This window comes from Gouania willdenowi, chromosome 20 (assembly GCF_900634775.1).
Source record: "Gouania willdenowi chromosome 20, fGouWil2.1, whole genome shotgun sequence".
Taxonomy (NCBI): Eukaryota; Metazoa; Chordata; class Actinopteri; order Blenniiformes; family Gobiesocidae; genus Gouania; species Gouania willdenowi.
The window spans coordinates 1,549,461-1,575,535 of record NC_041063.1 but is presented as its reverse complement, the minus strand read 5'-3'; the positions used below and the strand labels follow the sequence as shown (position 1 = coordinate 1,575,535).

At 41.2% G+C, this 26,075-nt stretch overlaps 1 protein-coding gene across 1 annotated transcript in view; it reads left to right on the top strand.

Annotated features, from left to right (window-relative positions):
• Nucleotides 1–26,075, top strand: part of LOC114454232 (cullin-2) — a 53,795-nt gene that overhangs the window by 11,542 nt on the left and 16,178 nt on the right. The window contains exons 6-8 of the mRNA XM_028434540.1: nucleotides 3,421–3,503; nucleotides 3,658–3,754; nucleotides 6,999–7,109. Coding sequence (XP_028290341.1) covers nucleotides 3,421–3,503; nucleotides 3,658–3,754; nucleotides 6,999–7,109 — 291 coding nt within the window. The remainder of the gene's footprint in view (nucleotides 1–3,420; nucleotides 3,504–3,657; nucleotides 3,755–6,998; nucleotides 7,110–26,075) is intronic.

Genomic DNA, 26,075 nt, shown 5'->3' with positions numbered 1-26,075 from the left:
GTGGTCCTAAATCGAATTGAAACGCGACTGCAGTCTGAACGGCCGAAACGCTTCGGTAATGACGCTTCTACGTCATTACCATGCAAAAACATCATAATTCTGAGTTAACCTGACTCTCTTCTTTTTCCCTCTCCTTAAAGTTATGTAGTGCTGACTTCTGTTGGGAATAAAATTCTCAGTGCGACACAGTCCCACACTGGACACCTCCATATCTACTTCCGTTACGTACCTGCAGGGTCGTGTGTAGCATTAGGACCTCTTCACTTTAGGGTCGCATTCTGTTCATACTCCAAAGTGATTGAAGATGCATTTAATATGTAATATGAATGATTACACACAAAAAAACCTGATTCTTTGAAAAAATCTGAATTGTGCATTAAAATCTGCATTCTAAATGTAGTGTTAGAGTGCTTTCACACCGGTTTAAGGCAGGCATACGCTGTGTGTTTTTAGGCCCATTTTGAGCCAAAATGTCTCTCAGTTGGAGCCGGAGCAGCTGAGCACCGGACTTCTTCCCCAGTCTCCTGGCTCTGAAAGCGGCTGAGCAGCGTGTGTATTTGTGTACGCGCTTGTTAAAAGGGAGAGTCCTAGAGCAGAGCGATGGGCTCCCGTTTAATTTCGCTTTCAAACCGGACACTTCTGTCCGTTTCAGGGTGATGGTGGACACAGAAGTGCTCGCGCTTGTGTGTGAGCGTGTGCTTGCGTTTGCGCCCCACATCCGCTGTGCACCTATGAATAATGATAATGCTGATGTAGGCTTTTAGTCGACACAGCTGCTGTTCATGGACTAAATTAAAGGGGACATATCATGCTAAATCCACTTTTTTAGCCCTTAAATGCATTTTGTTTTATATTTAGAGTGCTTAGAAGTACAGAAAAAATCAAATTAGTCTCTTCAGGTGCTCCGTAGATATCTTTATATTCTGTTTTGCTCATATTTTTCAATCTGTTTCGATTTTTCTATTCTCTATTACGCTTTTTGAACTATTACATCACAGTATTTGCAGCGGAACTGCCAAATTAGTACATCAACTCCAGGTCCAACACTTCGAGGAATCCGCCATTTTTATTTCTCGCTTTTATTTTGTAGTCCAAGCTCAAGGATGCCGAAGTTACGAGAGGATAAGTCAAAATGTTGGGTTGTTGGATGTAGTAACCCACACGCTTCATTACACCGTCTCCCAGCATCAGAACCTTTTTGAAGTGCCTGGTTGAGTTTTATTTTTCACGGAAATGTACCCACATCTGTGGGTAAGATCATTTTTGTGTGCGCGAAGCACTTCAAGGATGACCGCTTCGCCAGTTTAAAGAAGGATTTGCCGAAAGACTTTGTCTGATTGAGGGGTCAATTCCTTCTATCTTTGGAGACGACGAACAGAGCACTTCGGTAAGCTGTAAATAACGCTAAAAAGTGTGATGATAAGACGTCCCTGTCATTGTTTTGTTAGCATTAGCAGTTGCACTGTCTTCAGACTTCATATGTTAGCGCTGTGTGCTCGTTTTAGATCCTTGATGATATGGCCTACGTGATTTAATTTAAGTCTAAAGTTTTCATTAGTCATTTCATTTTGCCGTTTTTGTCTTTGAAAAGACTGTATTAAAATGCATTTCGTGACGTTAGCTTGGCGCTATCGTTAGCTCGGCGCTAGCGTTAGCTCGGTGCTTGTGTTAGCTCACTTGTTAGGGTTCTGCAGGTTCATCATCTTCATTTTCATCTCGCTCCGCCGGGTCCGACTCTGGCTCGAACATGTAAGGCTGGATGGACAAGTCTTCTGTTGTTGACATTTTGTAAATAACCTCTGAATAAAAAGTTTATGCGCCGCTACATAGCCGTATCTCTTCTATCAAACTACAAAAATGGCCGAGCAGGGTGGAGTTGAACCGAGTGTCACCTGAAGAGGGGGCGGGGTATGAAGTGTCTCATTTGCATTTAAAGAGACCGCACCAAAACGAGTTGCTCTCAGAAGCACATCAGAAAAGGGGTAGAAAAGGGGCGTGTGGAGCTATAATAATGAGGAATTCAGACCCAAGCATTGCAGTTCAGCTTTATATAGACCACAACTGTATGATTTATATGTAAAAAGGAAGGATTTAAAACCATGATATGTCCCCTTTAAATGGTTTTCAAGTGCTGGAGTGCAGCTCACATTTTCATCTGCCATGTTTTTAGCAAGTGCTCGATCTGCATCGCGTTTTTAAAAGCGCTCTTGTGCTTGCGATGTTATGTTCAGGTCCTGCATGGAAATTCTTCAACTCTTCCACTCCCTCACAGTTACAAGGCTGCGTTTAGGTCCCGAAACATGATATTGTTTGATTTTCTGTGAATCTGTACCTGTACCTAAAAAAAAAAAAAACCTGATTCACTAATTGGTGATCGGCCTAAAAATCCTGATCATGTAAAACCTACTTATGATAACGTCTCCTAAATATACACTAAAAACAAATACCTATCATGTAATTTATTTCCTTGGTTAATTGTTTGGCTTCCTCATCAACGAAATACAGGTTTGAATATTTTTGGTTTGGGCATCTCAGCTTTTTTTGTGTCCGTGTACTGTACCCCTCAGTTTATATCTTTTTTAAATGGTAAAATGTGGGAAAGCTTGATATGAAACATATTTTAATAATTATTAACTACAAATGTGTAGAAATGTACATTGAACTGTAATATGGTTCCCGAGTTTTGTGTTAAATTATAATTGTAAATCTTAAGAGAATTATCTGAACTCAATTACAATTTAATTACGACAGCAAATTTTTTTCAAAATTATAATTATGCCATAATTGTAATGAATTATCAATTACACAATTATAATTGACTCCAACCCTGATTTGACCTGGTGCTGAGTAAAATTGCACAATGTTTTCCTGCCTTAACAAAGCAAACGGATCCTGGAGTGTTTTAACCGCTCTAGGATCTGTCTGTGTGAACGCACCCTCAGAGGAAAAACAAGGAGGGAGAGGTTTAGACTGACATCTGGATGACAGATCCACATTTTATTTCCACCTGGCTACGTCCCAGCTGACAGCTGAAGCAGAAGGGCGGGGCTTATGGTTAACAGACCAGGCTGATCCAAGAGCATGACAACATGATGCAAGTTGGTTGCTTGACATGACTCGCTCTCATCAGTCTAGTTTACAGAGTGACCTGAATCATTGCTCGCTTGTTATTTTGTAGCTTAATGCAGCCTTAATCATGTGGTCGCCCTTTGGTGATTGGCTGACCACTGGGGTTCAGAAAGTGTCTGATTAGAAATGCAGCAGAGCCCCCATTTTAAATGTGAAAATGGCTGACTGTCAGGTAAATGTAATCGTGGAGGCCAAAATCACAACTAAAATTCAATGGATTCTTCATCCCTAGTCTGTGTTACACTGTGAGTATTCTGTGCTTATTTGATTGCTTCTGTTTTGTCATTCTAGTTGGCACTGGATATGTGGAGGAAGCTAATGATCGAACCCCTTCAGGTGGTCCTGATTAGCATGTTGCTCAAAGAAATCAAAAAGTAGGTGGTGTCTCTTCACACATTCCTTGTTTTTATTTATGTTCATTAATTTCAAATGCTGGACAGAGGATTTTTTTAATTCTACAACTTAAAAGTAGTTCACACTTATTTTAACCACTTAACAAGTCTTTAACTTCTTCATTTTACCGTACAGTGATCGATGTGGTGAGAACCCAAACCAGAAAGTAATCCACGGGGTCATCAACTCCTTTGTTCATGTTGAACAGTATAAGAAGAAATTTCCTCTTAAGGTGAGACAACCAAACACTAAGCAGTCATATTGGTTTTAACAAGAATAACACAATAATTGTACGGGTTTATTAAACTAACTGCCATAAATCCAATAACTCTCACCGTAAAGGGTATGCTTTACTATTTAGTATATACATACACACGCACAACATTAATAACATGGCCATATTATCAGCTGTATAAACTGCACACATGAACATTCATTGTAGTCGACACAGGTTTAACATCTACATATTGTGACTCACCAGCTCAGCTTCACCTGTCAAAAACAGCAATATTTGAAGAAATGAAAATCGTTCTGGTAAACACATGCGCGTGTGAATCACATCACGTCACGTCCTATATCTACAATTATTGTAGATATTGTCTTATATCTAGAGAAAGTGGGGTACGGGTACCCCTAGGAGGAAACCAAATTGTCACATGGGGTATGTAAATAAAAATAAAAAACATTGGTAATCCATGTACTTTTCGTTCTTTGAATTAGGATTTATTTCAGCAGTTTTCTGGTCCTGCTCCTGATTTCATGCAATCTGTGGATGTTTGAGCTCGTAAAAAACTGCTCAACAATAGAACAATAGATGTTAGAATTTCTACGATTAGGCACTTAAGCAAAAACAATAACACATTTTTGAAGGCAGTAAAAAATATATTTTTTGCACATTATAATACCGCTACCCACTAACAGTAGCCGTCAACACACATGGAAATAGATTACAAAAAACGAGGAGCAACAGTAGATTCATTACACCGCCTCTGGTTCCTTTATCGCATAATGCATGCTTTTCATAACATCCATTTAATTCAACAGTTCATCAGTAATGTGACTTATGCGTTGCTCCTTTTTATGTCTGACAGTAAAAGTCCGTCTGTGATTCCAAAGAATGAAAGGTACACGGATTATTGGAAACTAGAATAGAAATAGGGCAGCAGGCAGGAGCCTACATGCATTGCCACAAATTAGACATTGACGTTTGTAAGACTGCCTTCTACTGGTAAGCAAATTCATTATATGGCCAGTCGTGCTGTTCTCGCAATGATTGATTTATGCCTGTGGCTGATAAGATAAATGTCCTTCCACATGGACCGTGACCACTAGTCAGTCTACAGTTACCTAAGCGTCACCTGCCAACGACAGCAACACACAATATTCAAGGTGTACGGCGGCTCAAGATGCTAGCCCTCGTGGATGTCACTTGGAAGCTAACAAGTGATCATTGTGAATAGGATGTTTGCTTGTGTGCTTACAGATTATTATTCTTTTTATTTATATATGATTCCTTAACATGATATGTAAAATTCATAGACAAATTTCACTGTAGGGCTATATTTTATATGGCATTACATTATTGTGTTTTTTAATTGTGCAGCAGTAGGGGGTACATAGCTTCAGGTTAAATGTCTGAAGGGGTACGGGACTGATAAGTTTGGGAACCACAGATTTAGATGATTTAAATACAAAAACAGGAAGAATTCACACAAGATAGCATCACAAGTGCGACGTTAGCCAATGAAAAAATGTCCCAAAATTTGCATGTGAGGTATTTCAGTGTCATGCTGGGGCCTGATTTTAAGTTAAGAGAGAGAGAGATGGACAGTAAAAGAAAAATGTGAATTCTGTTTCTCCATTTTTTTTCCCGGAAACTGTGAGGCCCTACTTAAGTTCCTTAAAGGAGACATATCATGCTTTTAAATCCTTCCTTTTTACAACTAAATCATACAGTTGTGGTCTATATAAAGCGGAACTGCAATGCTTGGGTCTGAATTCCTCATTATTATAGCTCCACCCCTTTTCTGATGTTCTTCTGAGAGCACCAAAACAGCAGTTTTGGTGCGGTCTCTTTAAATGCAAATGAGACACTTCATACCCCGCCCCCTCTCCAGGTTGCAGAGCTGACACTCGGTTCAACTCCACCCTGTTCGGCCATTTTTTGTAGTTTGATAGAAGAGATACGATTATTTAGCGGCGCAGAAAATGTTTATTCACACGTTATTTACAAAATGTCAACATCGGAAGACTTGTCCATCCAGCCTTACATGTTCGAGCCAGAGTCGAACCCGGCGGAGCGAGATGAAAATGATGATGATGAACCTGCAGAACAACGTCTTCATATGGATGTTTGCAAGTGAGCTAACACAAGCGCCGAGCTAACGCTGCTTCAGCAACCTCCACCAGTATAAAGAAGGATTTGCCGAAAGACTTTGTCTGATTGAGGGTTCAATTCCTTCTATCTTTGGAGACGATGAACAGAGCACTTCAGTAAGCTGTAAATAACGCTAAAAAGTGTGATAAGACGTCCCTGTCATTGTTTTGTTAGCATTAGCAGTTGCACCCTCTTCATATGTTAGCGTTGTGTGCTCGTTTTAGATCCTTGATGATATGGCCTACGTGATTTAATTTAAGTCTAAAGTTTTCATTAGTCATTTCATTTTGCCGTTTTTGTGTCTGAAAAGACTATTAAAATGCGTATTGTGACGTTAGCTTGGCGCTAGCGTCATCCTTGAAGTGCTTCGCGCACACAAAAATGACCTTACCCACAGATGTGGGTACATTTCCGTGAAAAATAAAACTCAAACAGGCACTTCGAAAAGGTTCTGATGCTGGGAGACGGTGGGTTACTACATCCAACAATCGAACATCTTATCCTCTCGTAACTTCGGCATCCTTGAGCTTGGACTACAAAATAAAAGTGAGGAATAAAAATAGTAGATTACTCAAAGTGTTGGGCCTGGAGTCGATGTCCTAATTTGGCAGTTCCCCTGCAATTACTGTGACGTCATTGTTCAAAAAACATAATAGAGAATCGAAAAATCTAAACGGATTGAAAAATTTGACCAAAACAGAATATAAAGATATCAACGGAGCACCTGAAGAGACTAATTTGAACTTTTCTGTACTTCTAAACACACAACAAAATGCATTTAAGGGCTAAAAAAGTGGATTTAGCATGATATGTCCCCTATAAGCTGTTTTTAGTACAGGATAATTGGAGACTCAGCTCAAATGTGCAGAGAAAGGCAGATAATTTTAACCTCTTGATTTGACTCAGTTTGTTTTCACACTGTGCTTTAGAAACCTGAAAGAAAATCTGAGATGCTTGTTTTTAATGCACTGCAGATCAAATCAGACATTGATGTTGGGACCATTGAGGTCACAATAAAAAACCATATTAAGTAGTTTTGTCACTTTGTGCATTTTGTTTGCATGTATGCTAAGTTGATGTTCTCTCCCTGTGGTGACAGTTTTATCAGGAAATCTTTGAAGGTCCATTTCTGATAAAGACAGGAGAGTATTACAAACAGGAAGCCTCCAACTTCCTCCAGGAATCCAACTGCTCACAGTACATGGAGAAGGTAAGAACACTGGAGGTCCAAGAAAAAGATGAAAATGCTGCTACCAGTGGGTTTGAGTTGGTACAATTCAACCCTGATGTGTGACTGTTGTCTGCACACGAGCAGCACTTTTACTTTGTTGTAACGCTGTGGACATGTTGTGTTAGCGCAGTGACTTACCCTCCTTATTATCCTTGGGGTCAATTTGACCCCATTCAATGTTTATCATTCAAGAAATAATAGTTGATTTTTTTTTTGCTTCATATTTCATGATTTTTCCTAATTTGATGGATACAGTTGATTAAGCATACAATTATCACACATATTGCATGCATTGGTGTTCGTCTGGGGTCAATTAGATGACAAGCTGTTTTAGCTGTGTAAAACTCTGTGTGTGACCCATGTCTCCCATGTCTGATTATTTGTTATGAGAACATAAACTGGAGACGAGGTGTGTGTTCTTGCTGAAGTTTGTTGTTTTTGAAAAAAAAGTCTGTGCAAGAAGCAACTTTAGCGCGAGTGTACAGAACCCGGAAGTGAGTAGCGTAGCTACAGAGATGCTACAAACACAGCACGGAGGACAGCGCAGCTGCGGGTGGAGGAGGTGGATTCTCTGCGGTGGACAGCAAACAACTATATGGTGGAAGGAGCTTCACTTAGTGCTAGCATAAACACAATATACAGGACCTGGAGGAGTTCATCGTTACGTATTTGCGACGTAAGAGGAACCGATAAGCAGAAATGACAGGCAAGCAAACAAACATTTCCTAGGAATTGGATTGCTGGGAACCGGTTCTCAGAAAAAAACGGTTTTCGATTCCCATCCCTAATCACGACTGTACTTGGTCCGCGTTATAAAGATGATTACTTGGAGAAAAAAAAAAAGATTTTTACTTGTTCAATTCAATTCAATTAAACTTTCTTTATATAGCGCAAAATATAACAGTCATCTCAAAGCGCTGAACAAAATATAAAGTCCATAGTCAAAAAGAAAGAACTCAACAAGATTCACATGAACAAGCATTTAGCAACAGTGGGAAGAAACTCTCCCTCTTTTTATGAGAAGAAATCTCCAGCGGAACCAGGTTCAGAGGTGGCAGCCATCCGCTTCGACTGGTTGGGGTTAGTGAACAGAAGGGCAAACAGAATAGGATAGAAGGATAGTCCATCCGGGTGTCCCAGACTAGTTGAGCTGTGAGCCATCGATCAGGAACCGCCAGCTCCAGCATCAAGACACCTGAAACAGAAATAGCGGAGGGCGAGGAGAAGGCACAGACCGCAGGAAAAAACTATATATATATATATGTGAGCAGTGTGAGCAGTATGATGGGTTATGCAATGAGGGACAGAAGTGGGGGGTTGTCTACAACCCGGCACAGCTGTGTTTGACTGGACATCGACCCATTGCAGCCCACAAGAGCTATGTGTAGATGGTGGGTCGTGTTTGAATATAATGTTGGTGTGTTACTATATACTGTAATCTTAGTTCTTAGTTCCAATTTTTAGGTGTAGGGCTTTTTTTCTAGTGGTTAGGTTAACACTATTATACGGTATACACTTTAGCGAATAAGTAGGTTTTGAGTTTACTTTTAAAGGTGGAGAGAGTAGCAGCCTCCTGTACTAAGACTGGGAGCTGGTTCTAAAGGCGAGTCGCCTGGTCGCTGAATGCTCTGCCTCCTGTTCGACTTCTAGACACTTTAGGAACTTCCAGGAGACCAGCAGACTGAGAGCGGTGTGATCTGCCCAAACGATATGGCACTAACAGGTCTCTAAGACACATAGGAGCTTGATCATGTAGAGCTTTGTATGTTAACAGGAGGATTTTAAACTCTATTCTAGATTTTACAGGAAGCCAATGAAGGGAAGCCATTACTGGAGAAATATGCTCTCTCCTGTTAGTATTCTAGCTGCAGCATTCTGAATTAACTGGAGACTTTTTAGTGAGTTATTTGGACATCCTGAAAGTAGGGAATTACGATAATCTAGTCAAGATGTAACAAATGCATGGGTTAGTTTTTCAACTCAACTTTATTTGTATAGCACAATTTACAACAAAGTCATCTCAATGCGCTTATCAAAATATAAAATTCATAATAAGAAAGAAAAAACCCAACAAGATCCACATGAACAAGCATTTAGCGACAGTGGGAAGAAACAACTCCCTTTTAACAGGAAGAAATCTCCAGCAGAACCAGGTTCAGAGGTGGCAGCCATCTGCCTCGACTGGTTGGGCTTAGTGGACAGAAGGACCAACAGAACAGGATAGAGAGATAGAACATCAGAGTGTCCCAGACTAGTTGAGCCGTGAACCACAGATAAGGAACTGCCATCATCAGCTTCACAACAGCTGAAATAGAGAAGACAGAGAAGGGCGAGGAGTAGGCACTGGCTGCAGAAAAACATGATACATTATCATCAAGTCAGCCTGCCTTGGCCTTGGGCCTCACTCCCAGTGGCCTAGTCAATACTTATTACAAAAGTGACAAATATCTTTCAATTTATTGGTAAGCTAACAGTGACACCAAGGTCTGTAAATGTGACCGTTCACAGTGATCAGATTTTGTTATGATTCAGTCCTTTTTATGCGGACTGTAAATCATAACCAGCTACATCAGAATTTGAATCTCTTCCTGTTTATTGAACCAGAAAATGCGACCGTTTACAGACGAGCCCATGTTCGCTCTAGCGATCAGATCTTGTTATGATTCAGTCCTGTTTATGCGGACTGTAAATCATAACCAGCTACGTCAGAAGTTGAATCTCTTCCGGTTTATTGAACCAGTAAATGCAACCGTTTACAGACGAGCCCATGTCTGCTCTAGTGATTAGATTATGTTATAATTCAGCGTCACTCTGGGCCAAGATATTCCTGATTTTAGAGATATTACGGCGGTGGAAGAAGGCTGTCCTTGTGATTTGTTTAATATGAGAGTTAAAAGATAAGTCAGTATCAAAGATAACGCCTAAGTTTTTTCTACTGTGGTGCTGGGTGACAGAGTAATGCCATCCAGATACACTATTTGCTCTGACAATTTTTCTCTAACGTGTTTTGGACCAAATAAAATCACTTAGGTTTTATCCTGGTTAAGAAGGAGAAAGTTACAGCTCATCCAGGATGTGATGTCTTTAAGATAAGCCTGGAGTTTTAATAACTGATGAGTTTCATCTGATTTCATTGAGAGATAAAGCTGTGTATCATCTGCATAGCAATAGAAATTTACATTATGTTTTCTGATAATGTTACCCAGTGGAAGCATATATAATGCAAAGAGTATTAGTCCCAAAACTGAACCTTGTTGAACTCAATGATTAACTCTGGCGTGCGCTGAGGAGAGATTATTAACATGAACAAAGTTCAAAGGTTCTGTCTGATAAATAGGATTTAAACCAACCCAGTGCTGTTTGTTTAATCACACAAATGCTTTCCAGTCTCTGCTGCAGTAGATGAAGATCAGGTCAGTTCAGATAGACCAATTGGAGTGAAACTATGTAAATAAAAGATACATGTTGGGGATATTTCAGGAGTTGTATTGTTTAAGAAATTGTTGAGCACGCCTGCAGGGGGGACATTAGCTTTGTTTCTAATTGTTGGAATTTTTTCAGTAAAGAAGTTGATGAAGTCATCACTGCTCAGGTTGACCGGAATAGAGGGTTCGACAGAGCTGTGGCTTTTTGTGAGCCTGGCTACAGTGTTGAATAGAAACTGAGGATTGTTTTTGTTTTCCTCTATTAAAGTTGAATAATAGGAGGTTCTAGCTTTGCGAAGTGCTTTTTATAAGCTAAAAAACTTTCTCTCCAGGCAGTATGAAGTTCTACCATGTTTGAGGAGAGCCACTTCCTTTCTAATTTTCGAAATGCCTGTTTTAAAAGATGCAATTCAGATGTATACCAGGGGGCAACTTTTTTATGAAATATCATCTTATTTTTAAGCGGGGCAACTGCATCCAGAGCTGTGTGCAGTGACAACATTGCGTTGTTGATAAGATCATCTTTTTTTTCTGTCGTAGGACATTGATTGCGACTCTCTGTTGAGATATATGGATCAGAGGTAAGCAATGATGGAGCTAAATCTTTAAATCTAGCTACAGCATTTTCAGACAGTGATCTACTATAGTGTACTCTTCTCTCAGAGTTTAAGCAGGCAGATATTCTGAATTTAAATGATAACAGGAAGTGATCTGAAAGAATATGATTTTGAGGATATATTGTCAGGTGATCAATAACCATAGAACAAAGTCCAGGGCATGATTAAGATAATGAGTTGGTTTGTTTACATGTTGTGTAAAGCCGATTTAATCTAATAGCGAGGTAAGGAATTTATTTAAGCTGTTGTTTTCATCATCAACGTGAATGTTAAAGTCACCTACTATGATAGCTTTTTTAGTGCTCAGCACCAGATCAGTGAGAAAGTCAGAGAATTCAGAGAGAAACTCTGAATATGGACTAGGAGGACGGTAAACTATAACCAATAAAGTGGGTTTTTGTATTTTGTTTTTGGGACTACAAATTTCAAGGGAGAGGCTTTTGAATGAATTTTGGTTAAGTGTGGTTTTTGGGGTGACAAGCGTGAGTGAAAAACTGCTGCCACTTCTCCCCGACCATTCTCGGGGAATATGATGATAACTAAGGGTGTAATGTTGGAGGATGAGCTTGGACAAGGAGTGATAAGATTTATAATATTAATTATCATTAATATTACAGTAATTTGCCAAGAGGTGCCATCTGAATTTGAGTTAGTGTTTCAGATCACTTAATTAGTTATTAATACCTTGTCATCCAGGGTTGTGAACTCTTCTCAAGACTGTCTACTCTCCATATAACAAACCTTATGATTGTAATATTTTCATAAACCACAGACAACTTCTCAAAGTATAAACATTTGTTAATCAAAACAAGTTAAAACCTACTAACACAATAAAGCTAAAAGAGCGCTACGCTCACTAAACTAAGGATAAATGTATATGCACTTTAAAGGTAAAAGCTTAGTAGAGAAAGAAGGAAAGAAAGAAAGAAAAGTAGTATGAATTCAGTGTGTGTGTGAGAGAGTGTGTGTGTGTGAGGGCTATGATAAGATCAGTTTGGATTCATGTGGCTGCAATTATTTTAGGCCCGATTAGAATTTGAGATCAAGTGTACCTCGGTTCTGATGGGTCCGTGGTCGGTGGTCCTTCCTTGTGGCAGACTGGACTGGCGAGAGAAGTCTGAAGCAGCAAAGCTTGGCTCTGGACCGCTGGAGTGTGTACGAAAGGGTCCTTTCCTTGACCTGGTTCTGGCCTGTGTTAGGCTGGACGGTTCTGTTCCTTGTTCAGCACGTTTCACAGCTAGTTCAGTCAGCAGGTTTCCACTGGTTCTGAGTTGTGTTAGGACAAACAGTCATAAATTCCTTCTCTCAGCTCTTTGTTTGAAAGGGAAAAAGGAGGAAACTGTTCTCTGACCAAAGTGGTCAAGAAGTGTGCCGTGGTATCTGTCTGACATGACCTCCTACATCTCCCCCCTTTTGATTAGATTCTCGATCCTTCGAAATTCTAATCAATTACGTTCCTGGAAAGTAAAAGATTTTACCGCCCGCGAGTTGAAGAAACCTGGCGTAGGGGTTTCACTGGGTGGGCGGAGAGATGAAAAACTCCAGGGTAGGAGCCACAATTGTCAGTTGTGAAGGAGTGGAGTCCTCCAGGTTGCAAAGAGGGGTCAACAGATGAAAAGAAGCAGGGCCCTCAGGGTTGGAGGACGGGGGTCCTCCGATGAGAAGAAGCAGAGCCCTCAGGGTTGGAGGACGGGGGTCCTCAGATGAGAAGACGCAGAGCCCTTGGTGGCTGGAGAGGAGGGATCTCTGGAGGCTGAGGAGGAGACGCCCTTGGAGGCTGGAGAGGAGGGGTCTCTGGAGGCTGAGGAGGAGACGCCCTTAGAGGCTGGAGAGGAGGGGTCTCTGGAAGATGAGGAGGAGACGCCCTGTGGTGTTGAAGGTCAACTGCACAGGCTGGCAGTCGGTGTAGGCAGGAGCTGCTGGAGTCCGACGAGGCCAGGCTGTGTGTACAGTGCGTGTCCTTCATGTAGGCAAGATAATGTTGTGTTGAATGCAGAAAATGAAGGGTTTACTTAAAAGGTGTGGCCTGGATTTTACTCCTGGTGCGCACACAAAGAAACAAAAGTGTGGTGCATTGAAATAAACAAAAATTAAGTTTTAAAGACAGAGATGGAGAAGAAAAGAAAGGAGCATTTTTCCTATGTCCTAATTTAGCTCAGTCTCTGCTTAAATTCGGAAGTCTCTATACAAAGGAGTGCGTTGGTAGGTTCGCTAACTTTGAGATGTGATCTGTAAGGTTTTCTGGTTGGATGGTTACAGATCAACCAGTTGAAGTGGTTAATGAGGGATTTTGCCTTTGAGGTAAGCTAGTTTACCTATGTATATCATCTGAATACACTGTTGTGTCATCTATTCAGGTTGAGGCCAAATTTGATTGTCTTGGTGATAGATTTTGGTGAGTATGGCATCAGATTGGACACACTTCTGGTGTGGTCTGTAATGTTATTTTTCCTGTGTAATCAATCTGCGATCCGTCGTGATGATGTTTTTGTGGCCTTGACGTTTCTGTTTCCGGTGAAGTGCGCATCGTATGTGTGTCCTTGTGTCATCCCCCCCCCCCCCCCTTTGGTTCTGAGGACACACAAACGCGGGTGTTTGGGCGTCCGCAGAAGCACAAATGTCGATGCGACTGACAGCGTGCGAGAAGCGGCGGACAGCAGAAAAAAAAAAATGGCCGAGTTGAAACATTGAGTGTATCGGGGGGAGCAGGATTGCTCGCCGTAGGATCCTTAAAGTGCCGAACTATGTAGGAGATGGTTGGGTCTTCGGAACGAAGCAAGCTCAGGTTGGTGTTAACTGGGTTGGGTAAAACGATGCAGCGAGCTGCGAGGTGTGTGGGCCATTAGTCGTATTAGCTGCACGAGAGCGAGTGATAGCGGGTATCATGTCGGGTTTGGTATACCTGGGTGGGTCAAAGCTCAAGGTGGCGCTAGCTAAATGGATGGAAAGTAGGTGCTTTATTTTTGGTCAGGTGTGGTGCTGGCAGCACCTTTGATGCTCGGTTGAGCGGTTAGGACCCGTGTCGTTTTGAGCGAAGGAGTCCTGACTGGGTCGCCAGTCAAGGGTTTTAGCACGTAACCTATTGGTTCTGTGGACTTGGTGAAGTCTGTTTTGTGTGTCATGCTGTTTGCTAGGGTGTTAGCCGTTCGTAGTATGTTCGCATCATGTGATTTTGATTGATAAACTCTGTCGTTGTCATTCAAGATGAGCGCAGAAAATGCTTCCACTTTTGAGGGAGCGTTCGGTTCCGAATTATGGCGGTTTGTTTTTATTAACCAGCCTAAGGGAAAGGATTTGGGGATAGCAACCGTTTTATTCGATGGATTTTGGCAGAGTATGCTGATTGTGTCATCGCCTATGTTAATCCGAATCAAAGCCTTTTTGGTGATGGTGGTGATGTTATCACCAAATGATTGGATGTCAAGGCGGCACTTTTGAGTTGGTAGCCTTATGTTAGGATTTCTAGTGCGGCTGCGAAATTCTGCAAAAATGGAGGTGGACATGATGGAAATGTCTGCCCCTGTGTCCAGAAATGCAAGTTGAGGAAAAACATTTTCGAGTGTGACAGGCATGTAGAGTTTGTGTGCGTCCCCCCTTTTGAAGAGGTCACACAAAAGTTGGTGGGCCTGTGGGTCGCCTTCACTGGAGGCAGGCCCTGTGGGGTTAAGGTGAGCTGGTGTCCGAAAGGGTCCTTTCCTGGACCTGGCCTGTGTTAGGCTGGACGGTTCTGTTCCATGTTCAGCAAGTTTCCACTGGTTCTGAGTTGAGGACGCATGCCGTGGAGCCAACACCAGGACACCAATCGACCTCAGGAGAGGAGTTCACCTTGCCTTTACTCACCTCGGACCATGAGGTGTTCGTGAGTAATCAAAGTGCACCACCGTATGGGCCCAACGAATAATACAGAGGAAGAAAAACCTTTAATAACCAAGTGCTTGGTGGGGATTGATTTATTTCCTTGATTTATTTCCTTGATTATATGAACAGATGGAAAAAACCCTGAATGATATTGTCACCTTGTAAAAAAAAAAAAAAAGGACACTTTGAGTTTCCCCCAGAGAGAAAATAAATGTTTTTTTGTTCTGAGTTATATTTTGTCTCGGGCCTGGTTTATGAGGTAAACAGAGAACGAGCTAATTCACCACACTAAGCTAAAACTCAAAATACTGGTTATTTTTGTAACTTATATATAAACTAAGGGTTACATTTTGGAGGTCCCACCGAGATTTTCTCTGTTTTCCACATAAGCAATAATTGTATCATTCATATGAGTTATATGAATTGAATTGAATTATTTTGTTTTTTTATTCAGGGTGTGCTTAAGAGTTCTGAGTTTAAAATGGATTTTTCCAGAGTCATTGAGTGGAGTTTGCATAAGGCCGTTAATCCCGCTCAAGCTATTTTGCTTAGCAACGTACCCATTGAGACTAGCAGGGAGACTGTAAATAAAGTATTGGGTACCGTTAAAGTGTTTGGTCGTACTAACGTGATAGCCAGGGGGACTCCACTGGTACAAAATTGTTCATTTCAGTTGAGACCAGTAATCCAGACTTACAGTCTGACCTTGTACCTCCTGAAATAGGGATTGAAGGGGAAGCAGGGCCCTGGGTTGTTGATGTTGTAGGGAGTCTAGACCCCTCCTCAGCTAAATTGAAGGGTGATGCATTCAACACAAAACTTTTTAAACTCTTAGAAGAAGAGGGTAGGTCCATTGAAGATGTGCAGGACATTATAGAAAAAATGCACGCTCCAAAACAAGATGTAAATATAGATTTAGTTAGGGATGTAACGATTAATCGGCAGTTAAAAATCGAATCGCAGTACTTTTTTTAACCAGCAGATATCGCTATCCACAAGTGTAGGCGGCAGGCGGAGTCTGCTAATACTTTCTTTCTGGCCGCCTTCTACTCTTAAATATGTTAATAAATGATTCATTACCCCTTTAGCACTGAAAGAATATCTGTAATATTACTTGAATATCTGTAAAAGTCACGTTTTTCTCTTAGCTCTGTCTGCTAGCATAGCTTCTCTTCTTCACTGGTGGAATAACTGCATGCCAACCGACCACTGCGTTACCAGCGCCCTCTGCTGGTCTAAACAAATATCTGACGTAAATACAGTAAAATGACTGTTTTTTGTTTTTGTTTTTTTTTAAAGTCCAATTGTTAAGGCACAAAATACATTTTCAGTTGCACTTTTAAAAAGAAAAAGAACTATTATGCAGTTTTGCATTGTTTATTATAGAACCAGAATTTAAATTAATAGGCTTCATTTTCATTTGTATTATGCCTTTATTTATTTCATTCAAGATTTATTTTTAGTTAAATTGCATTGTTTTGAATAGTTTATCAAGGAATTCTTTTGACAATGAAAAATAAAAGGAAAATAGTACCGTATTTTCTAGTTTTTTTCCCAAAAAAAAAAATTGTCTACAGTCCGATTTTGTAAAATAAATCGTGAGAGAATCGTTCGTGAACCCAGTATTGTGAATCGAATCGTATCGGGAGTTGAGTAAATCGTTACATCCCTAGATTTAGTAAATGTGATCAGTAAGCTGGTGGATAAATGTAACCAAGCACCAATTGATGTACCCAGCTACAGAAAGTTGAGGCTCTTTTCTGGAATTAAACCTGTACCTTCTGGTGAGGAAGAATATGAATCCTGGATGGAGCAAGCCACACAAATGATTAGTGAATGGCAATGTAATGATGCTGCCAAGAGACAGCGGATAGTAGAAATTTTAAAGGGGCCTGCTGCTGACATTGTTCGGTTTCTTAAAGTAAGCACGTCGACTGCTACCGCCACTGCATATTTAGCTGAAATCGACAGTTTATTTATTTATTTTTATTTATTTATTCAGTTCATTTCCAACATGGTTGCAATCACAGAAATTCACTTTGACATTCAGAGCAAAATCACATCATTGTTTTTTTTTTTTTTCTTTCTTTTTTTTTTTTTTTTTTTGTCCTTTTGCATGCCGGAAAGGGCGACAGAAAAAAGCATCTTGCTTATCCAGATCCGTCCCCTGATTTGAACACAGATAATTTTACATCAAACCTTGTTTTTTCCCTTGTCAAACATTCTTATCTTCTTCATACCATAATTTAATCTTTTCATTAACGTTTTTTTTTTTCTTTCCTTTTTTATGTGATGTGTTCTCGTCTGCAGTCATTGTTCCTGTTGTTACTCCTCCTCACTGTCCTTTTTCTCCGTATCTCCTCGAGCTTTCTTTTCCAGTTGTTGTTTATGGAACAACAGAAACTGGCATGGACATTTTAGCTAAATACAGACACACCTTTCAAAAGAGAGTAGAAAACCTATCTGATTTTCTGTACCGCCTTGATAAACTCCTTCACCGTGCTCTTCTTAAAGGTGGGATAACGGCTGCAGAGATGAATCGAGCACGGATGGAACAACTCATTAAAGGTGCAGTCACTCATGACATGGTTGCCCTACGGATAAGAATGAGTCACACTTTAGAGAACCCTCCCTCCTTTTCTCAGCTAATGCGGGAGGTAAGACAGGAAGAGGACTGGATAAGTGCCAGGGAAGGAATGAAAACTGCCGTTGCTGCTACCACTGCTGTTGTACCACAGTCCTCAGTTACATCCGAGCTGAACAGCCTGCGTAGCGAAGTAAAAACAATTTTTTGCAAGTAGCTAAACTCCTTAATACTCCAGTTCCTACCTCAGCATCTCATAATCCCACTTCCGATTCTAGACCTCCAACTCGGGTAGTGAACGCTGCTGCCACAGAACATTCACCTAATGAGAGGCCATTCAAATCCCTACCACCAGGTGTTTTTTGCTACCATTGTGGACAGGATGGACATACAAAATGAGGCTGCACAAATGCGGAAGACCTGAGAAAAGTATATCAAAAGCTAATCAAAGCAAAAAGACAGTCGGGAAACTTCTCCGGAGCCATGTAAAGGAGCGGCCCATGGTTTCATGTGACACACGTTCCACCCAAGGTCAGCCATCTGTAGCACCACATGGAAAAGGGATACCCGAAGGTTTAACAGGTCCCAGAACTGTTGTACCTTTACAAGTAGAAGGTATTTATGCAAAAGCTATTTTAGATAGTGGGTCAGTGGTCACTATTCTGTATCGTAGCTTTTATAATAAATACCTGGAACATATACCTATTCATCCACTTACAGACCTTGAGCTTTGGGGTTTAAGTACTGAGCAGTATCCTTATGATGGATACCTGTCTATTAAACTGGAATTCACAGCCGCTGTTACTGGGGTGGCACAGACTGTTTCTACATTAGCTTTATTGTGTCCTGACCATGAGAAAGATGATGTAGCTATACTCGTTGGTACAAACACTAAGCTTGTGAGGAAAATGTTTCAGTTTTGTAAAGACCAGGCAGGCGAACAGTTTATGCATTCCCTGACCATACACCCTGCACTTAAGGAAGCTTATGTAAACCTTACACAATCTGATACACTTGAAAATGTAGATGAACATGGGACAGTTTGGTTCATTTAATCTAAACCAATTACTTTACAGCCAGGCCAAGTATGTAAAATTACAGGCCGCCCCAAAAGTCCTAAAAGTTTCTCAGATAAGTTAGCCTTGATTGATCAGCCTACCAATAGATCTTCCCCAGAAGAACTGTGGGTGAGACCTGAAGTTCATCTAGCAACAGTCGCTCTCAGTAAACATATTACGGTCACTGTTAAGAATCTTTCCACAAAAGAAATATGCTTAAGAAGGGGCACTCCGGTAGCTCACATCTTTCCAGTAATGCCCATACCTATGCAAAAGAATCCCGGGCAGGTGAAAAATGAGAGTAAATGAACACCCTCTGCATGTGACTTTGGTACTTCTCCCATGGCAGAGGCAGACAAAAGGCGATTGTTTGAAAAAATGATACAACGACAAGAAGTCTTTTCTCAACATGAATGGGATGTTGGGTGTTCTAAGAGTACTACACATGAAATTCGACTCAAAGATGCCCGACCTTTTTGAGAAAGGTCTAGGCGCATAGCACCAGCTGATTTTGAGGATGTTAGACAAGATCTACAAGAGCTGCAGAACACTGCCATAGTTTCTGAATCACGTAGCCCCTATGCATCCCCAATAGTCATTGTGCGGAAAAAGTCATGGAAAGTACGCATGTGTATTGACTACCGAACTCTTAATCTCAGAACCATACCAGATCAGTCTACGGCTCCAAAGATTGAGGATGCACTTCGTTGTCTGTCAGGCAGCAAATGGTTTAGTGTCCTTGATTTAAGGAGTGGTTATTATAAAATACCAATGAATGAGTCAAACAAGGAGAAGACAGCATTTATATGCCCTTTGGGTTTTTATCAGTTTGAGCGAATGCCTCAAGGGGTCACTGGTGCACCTGCTGCCTTTCAACGAGTCATGGAACAGACTGTTGGCGATATGAATTTCCTTGAGGTGTTAGTTTATCTTGATGACTTAATTGTTTTTGGTCGAACCCTACAAGAACATGAAGAGCACCTACTTAAGGTGCTAGATTGACTCAAAGAAGAAGGCCTTAAACTATCACTTGACAAATGTAAATTTGGACGTACTTCTGTCACCTATGTCGGCCATGTAGTTTCACGAGATGGGATTGCAACTGATCCCTCCAAGATTGAAGCTGTTTTATCCTGGCCAAAACCCCAAACAGTGACTGAGCTTAGATCTTTCCTTGGATTTTGTGGCTACTACTGCCGATTTGTCAAAGACTTTTCTAAGCTCTATTATCCATTGAATGAACTGCTGAAAGGTTATCCTCCTCGAACAAGTCCTTTAACTAGGTTCACTTCTGGTGGTGCAGGGATAGTTGTTCTGACAGGTACTTCTTGGTAAAGAATATGAAAAATAGCCTGTTGGTGTTTTGACTTTTTAATCTTGCAAATAAACAGGGATCGTGAATACAAAAAATGTGCCTCTCAAATGTCCAGTAAAACAAAGAAAAGCCATTCACAAGAGCCCGGGAATACCTTGATTACCCTTGAGTACCGTCCAAAAACTGATTGACCACACCTGTGCGATCACCATGGCAATCTAAATAACCTGCATGCCCCGCCCATCTACAGGTCAGGTAAATGCTACACATATTAAACAGAGATATTTTAACAAATAAATCATGGCTTCTACAAAATGTAAAAAGAGCAATGTCTGAAAAACCCTCTGACAAGACTTACTTTCAATTCTCTGAACCTTTTGGTCCTCGGTGGACTAAAGAATGTGATCAAACCTTTCAAGAGCTCAAAACACAACTCACAAAAGCCCCTGTGTTGGTGTTTGCCGATCCAAAACAGCCATATGTTCTTCATGTCAATGCGAGCTTGGATGGGCTGGGAGCGGTGCGCTATCAAGAGCAGGATAATGGTCTCAGCCCAGTAGCTTTCATTAGCAGAAGTCTTTCCCCTGCTGAAAAAAACTATCCAGTGCATAAATTAGAATTTTTAGCTCTCAAATGGGCTATTGTGGACAAATTACATGATTACCTTTATGGCGCAACTGTACAAGTAAGGACAGATAATCAATTAACATACATTCTAACATCAGCCAAACTAGACGCCACTGGTCACCGTTGGCTCTCAGCTCTATCAACCTATAACTTTAGTCTAAAATACAGACCTGGTAAGCAAAATCTTGATGCAGACGCATTGTCTCGACGTCCATATCCCACCAGTAATGCAAATGGGGAATGCAAAAAGATTCCAGTGGCAGGAGTAAGAGCCCTTTGTCAAGCTGGATCAGTCCAAATTAAAAGTTTAAAATATTAAAATGAGAGTGGGAAAAACTAGGTATAAAGCAGGGCCTTTTATACCGAACACTCATGAAGTGCTATCAGCAGTCCCAGCAGCAGCTTGTGCTCCCCAAACAGTTCCATAGCCTAATCCTTAAATCTTTACACGACAACCATGGGCATGTAGGTGTAGACAAAACATATGCACTAATCTCAGACCGTTTTTGGCCCCATATGAGGTTAGATGTAGAGACTTATTGCAAGACGTGTGAGTGCTGTATCAAAAGGAAAACACTTTCACATAAAGCAGCACCCCTTTCACATGTTCAAAGTTCAGGTCCCATGGATCTTGTATGTATTGACTTTCTGTCCCTAGAGCCCGATTCAAAAAACATCTGTAATGTATTAGTAGTGACACATCATTATACTCGCTATGCTCAGGCATTCCCAACTCGCGATCAGAAAGCCGTGACGGTTGCACGAACTCTGTGGGACAAGTATTTTATTCACTACGGGCTACCGAATCGCATACATTCAGATCAGGGCCGAGACTTCAAAAGTAGGCTAGTGAAAGAAATGTTAACCATGTTGGGGGTGAGAAAGTCGAGAACAACACCCTACCATCCACAGGGTGACCCTCAACCCGAAAGATTTAATAGGACTCTATTGAACATGTTAGGGACCTTAAAACCAGAGTCAGCACATTACACAGCTAGTACACGCCTACAACTGCACTCCCAATGAGGCCACTGGATTTTCCCCATATTTTTTAATGTTTGGCAGAGAGGCCCGACTCCCCATTGACCTTCAGTTTGGTGTGTCTGCTGATGGCACCTCTGACACATCCTATTTAAAATATGTGTCAAAGATGAAGGAGTTGGATGCCACCTTTCGGGTGGCCCAAGCCATTTCCTCCAAGATGAATCAGAGTAACAAAACAAGATATGATCAAAAAGTCCGGTATCACAGTGTACAGTCAGGCGACAAAGTGCTCATTCGCAACCTTGGTTTAAAGGGAAAACAAAAGTTGGCTGATCGCTGGTGTCCAAAACCTTATGTTGTAGAGAGTCAAATGCCTGATCTCCCCGTTTACCGCCTGAAATCTTCAGATGGGTCAGGACCCATAAAAGTGATGCATCGAAATCAACTTTTACCTTTGGGACAAGAAGTAAATTGGAATCCTGAGGTTGTCGTAACATCGACTCCATCTCCAAGAGCCCTGCGTTACCGGAAAGCGAAGGATGTTGAACCAGACTCCTTGGACCTGGAGTCTGAATATGGACATTATGTTGAAGATGTCACAGCTGAAAACATTATGGACATTACTGCTCCCTCAGAGGAGGATGCAAGGCCAGTCCACGCTCCTGTCACTGCTGCAGAAGTGCCAGTAGCTGTGGAAGACCCCCCTGTCGCAGTACTAATAAATGTTGAATCAAAGGAGGTCACAGAATCAGGGCCTATAAGCTCAGTTGAGACCCCTCCAAGTTTACCTATTGACACCCATTCTGAACCAGTGTTAAGGAGGTCAGCAAGGGAACGAAAGCCAATTGAATGGCTGGCATATTCAAAGCTAGGAGAGTCTAAGGTGCCATCTGTAGTCGCTAGGCACAAAAGTACTCGAGCAGTGCAGGGATCTGTTACGCATTTTCCCGAATACCCCACGGTTTGTTATACATGGTGGTGTAATCCTTTTGCACAATGTATGACCTGTAGGTCTAAGTCATCATCATTACTTTCTATTGTACCTGTTTTATCTGCATGAGTCTCCTATTGAAGAAATCTGCTGTTCACATAGGTTCCTATGTAAGGTGGGTCAGCATGGGGGCATGCTGTTTTCTCAGTGGGGGGAGAGTGTAACGCTATTGTAAATGAAAGGTGTTGCACTGTAGTTGTGTGGATAATGCTACCCAATGAGATGGCGCAGGGGGCTCTGTGTCCAATGAAGGAGGAGCCGGGGGGAGGTATTAAAAAGCAGCAGGTAATTGGACTGGGAGGAGAAAGAAAAAGAGACTGTCACCTGTTGATCAGGGTGGAGATGCACACTGCTGATCGTCTGCTCCGACGCTGATGGGAAAGAAACCGTCACCTGTTGATTCGCGTGGAGACACGCACCGTGGATCGTCTGCTCCGACGCTGACCGGAAAGAAACCGTCACCTGTTGATCCGTGTGGGGACGCACGCTGCAGCTCACCTGGTCATCCACGCTGATCCGAGGCTGGACGCACGCTGCAGCTCACCTGGTTATCCACCCTGATCCGAGGCTGGACGCACGCTGCAGCTCACCTGGTCATCCACGCTGATCCGAGGCTGGACGCACGCCGCAGCTCACCTGGTCATCCACGCTGATCCGAGGCTGGACGCACGCTGCAGCTCACCTGGTCATCCACGCTGATCCGAGGCTGGACGCACGCCGCAGCTCACCTGGTCATCCACGCTGATCCGAGGCTGGACGCACGCTGCAGCTCACCTGGTCATCCACGCTGACGGGGCGATCCGAGGCTGGATGCACGCCGCAGCTCTCTCGGTCACCCACTGACGTCGCTGAACCAGCACCAGGACGCATGCCGCGGAGCCAACACCAGGACACCAATCGACCTCAGGAGAGGAGTTCACCTTGCCTTTACTCACCTCGGACCATGAGGTGTTCGTGAGTAATCAAAGTGCACCACCGTATGGGCCCCAACGAATAATACAGAGAAAAGAAACCTTTAATAACCAAGCGCTTGGTGGGGATTGATTTATTTCCTTGATGTGTTTCCGTGATTATATGAACATGTGGAAAAATCCCTGAATGATATTGTCACCTTGTAAAAAAAAAAAAAGGACACTTTGAGTTTCCCCCAGAGAGAAAATAAATGTTTTTTTGCTCTGAGTTATTTTCTGTCTCGGGCCTGGTTTATGAGGTAAACAGAGAACGAGCTAATTCACCACACTAAGCTAAAACTCAAACTACTGGTTATTTGTGTAACTTATATTTAAACTAAGGGTTACATGTACGTAACAATGCAGTGGGCATCTTAGCGGCCACAACCAAAATCCAATGATTTTAATTTTGCGCCTAGGTTTTATCGTGGTCTAAGCCATTCTATTGGTCGACGTGTTTTCGGGAGCCAATTAGATTGCTTTGGATGTTTTGTGGGTTGTGGCTGTCATATATGTGTGATAAGAGATGAATGAATGAGAAACATTTTGAAACAAGAAATATGAATATAACTCAGAAACCAGTTAGATTATAATTTTCAAAACAAGACGAAAGCAGGAAAAGTGGTGGAGTTGCTGCCATCTTTAAATCAAAATTTCAGTGCAAAGAAAAAACATTTAGTGATTTTATCTCTTTTGAATATATGTTGTTCTTACTGATGGGTGATTCAAAAGTTCTGTTTTTAGTCTTTTATTGACCCCCAAAATTTTCTGGAGAATTCATGGATGAGTTTGCTGAACTGCTGTTAGTTGTATGCACTGAATACAACTTTTTAATAATAACAGGTGACTTTAATATTCATATAGACAATAACAGGGACAATACTGCCAAAGAACTGTATGTTTTAATGGACACTTTTAGTCTTATACAACATGCGACTGGTCCAACACACACTCAAGGTCACACTTTGGATCTGATTATCTCTAAAGGTGTTGATATCTCTGCTGTTGATGTAAGAGACTTAGCTCTATCTGATCATTTCTCTCTTTTTTTACTTAGAGACCAACATCTGTTCCCCCTACTTCTGTGTTTAAAGAAAAGGTACATAAATGACAACACGTCCACAGTTTATGGAAGCCATAGAAATGACACCAACCTTGAGTGCTGAAACAGTCGATAATCTTTTGGATGAGTTTAATACTAAAGTCTGTATTGTCATAGATGTGGTGGCACCACTCAAAACTAAAAGAAAACCAAACACACAGAAAACACCTTGGAGGAGGACTGAGATAATGCAGAATTTTAAATCTGATTGTAGAAGAGCTGAGCGTAAATGGAGATCAACAAAAATACAAATTCATCTAGAAATGTACAAAATGAGTCTGCAAAAATTCAATGATGGCTTGTTCAAAACAAGGCACCAATACTTTTCTGAAATTATTGCCAAAAATGTCAACAACTCTCGCACATTGTTTTCTGTAATTGAAAAGCTCACAACCCGCTCCAGATCAGATAGCCCCTGAATTACTGTCAACTGGAAAAAGCAATGAATTTGCTTTATATTTCAATGAAAAAATAAAATCAATAAGGTCAAACATCAGAACAAACCAGCAAAATAACAAAAAGCTTGAACAGCTTCACCCACTGAGGGATGAGTTAACTACAATGTTATAGTTTATTACAGTGAACCCAAAAACAATAGAGGAAACTGTTCAGCAGCTGAATCCATCAACGTGTTGCCTTGACACAATACCCTCAAACTTCTTTAAAACTGTTGTAAAGTCAGTTGTCACTGATTTGTGTCAGATAATTAACTGCTCTTTCTAATCAGGCACTGTACCAAAATCCCTGAAAGTAGCTGCTGTGAAACCTCTGTGTAGGAGGATAAGGGTAGTTAATAATGGGTTATATGAATGAGAATATTAATTTTGATTATTAATATTAGCTCAACGAATTCCTGGGTGCCACCTCTTAAAAAGAGGAAATATGTCTAAGTTTTTCTTTAGACTGAACAAAGTATTAAATCAGGGAAGTGGATTTGTACAGCACATCTACACCTAAAATACACAGCTTTAATAAATCAGAGGAATGAACGTTTACAGTTTAACCTTTTATTTGCATAATTCAGTAAGAAATGAGAACAATGTGGTGATTAAACCATGATGAAATGCATTTCCAAGCTAATAAAAGTGAGGATTACATGTAGTAAAATGAATCACTATTCTAAACTAATCTAGACTAACTGTTGTAAAATCAAAGAATAGAATCATAAAGTGAGCTCATAAAACAAAGAGGGAAAGACAGACAGGGGAGAACGGACAAACATATGTGGTGAATTGTGAGTGGAGTGTAAGTATGAGGATGTATTGAATGAGGACGTATTGTAGTTAACAGTAGTGGTTTGGTCCACAATTCAGATGTTGGAAGGTCGGCTTTCAGGCATGCTCTTTTGCGTCTTACGCTTTTGCTGCGAGCAAGGTTCTTGAAAAGTCTTAACTGATGCAACTACAAATAAAAGAAAAATGAAATGAAAGACTG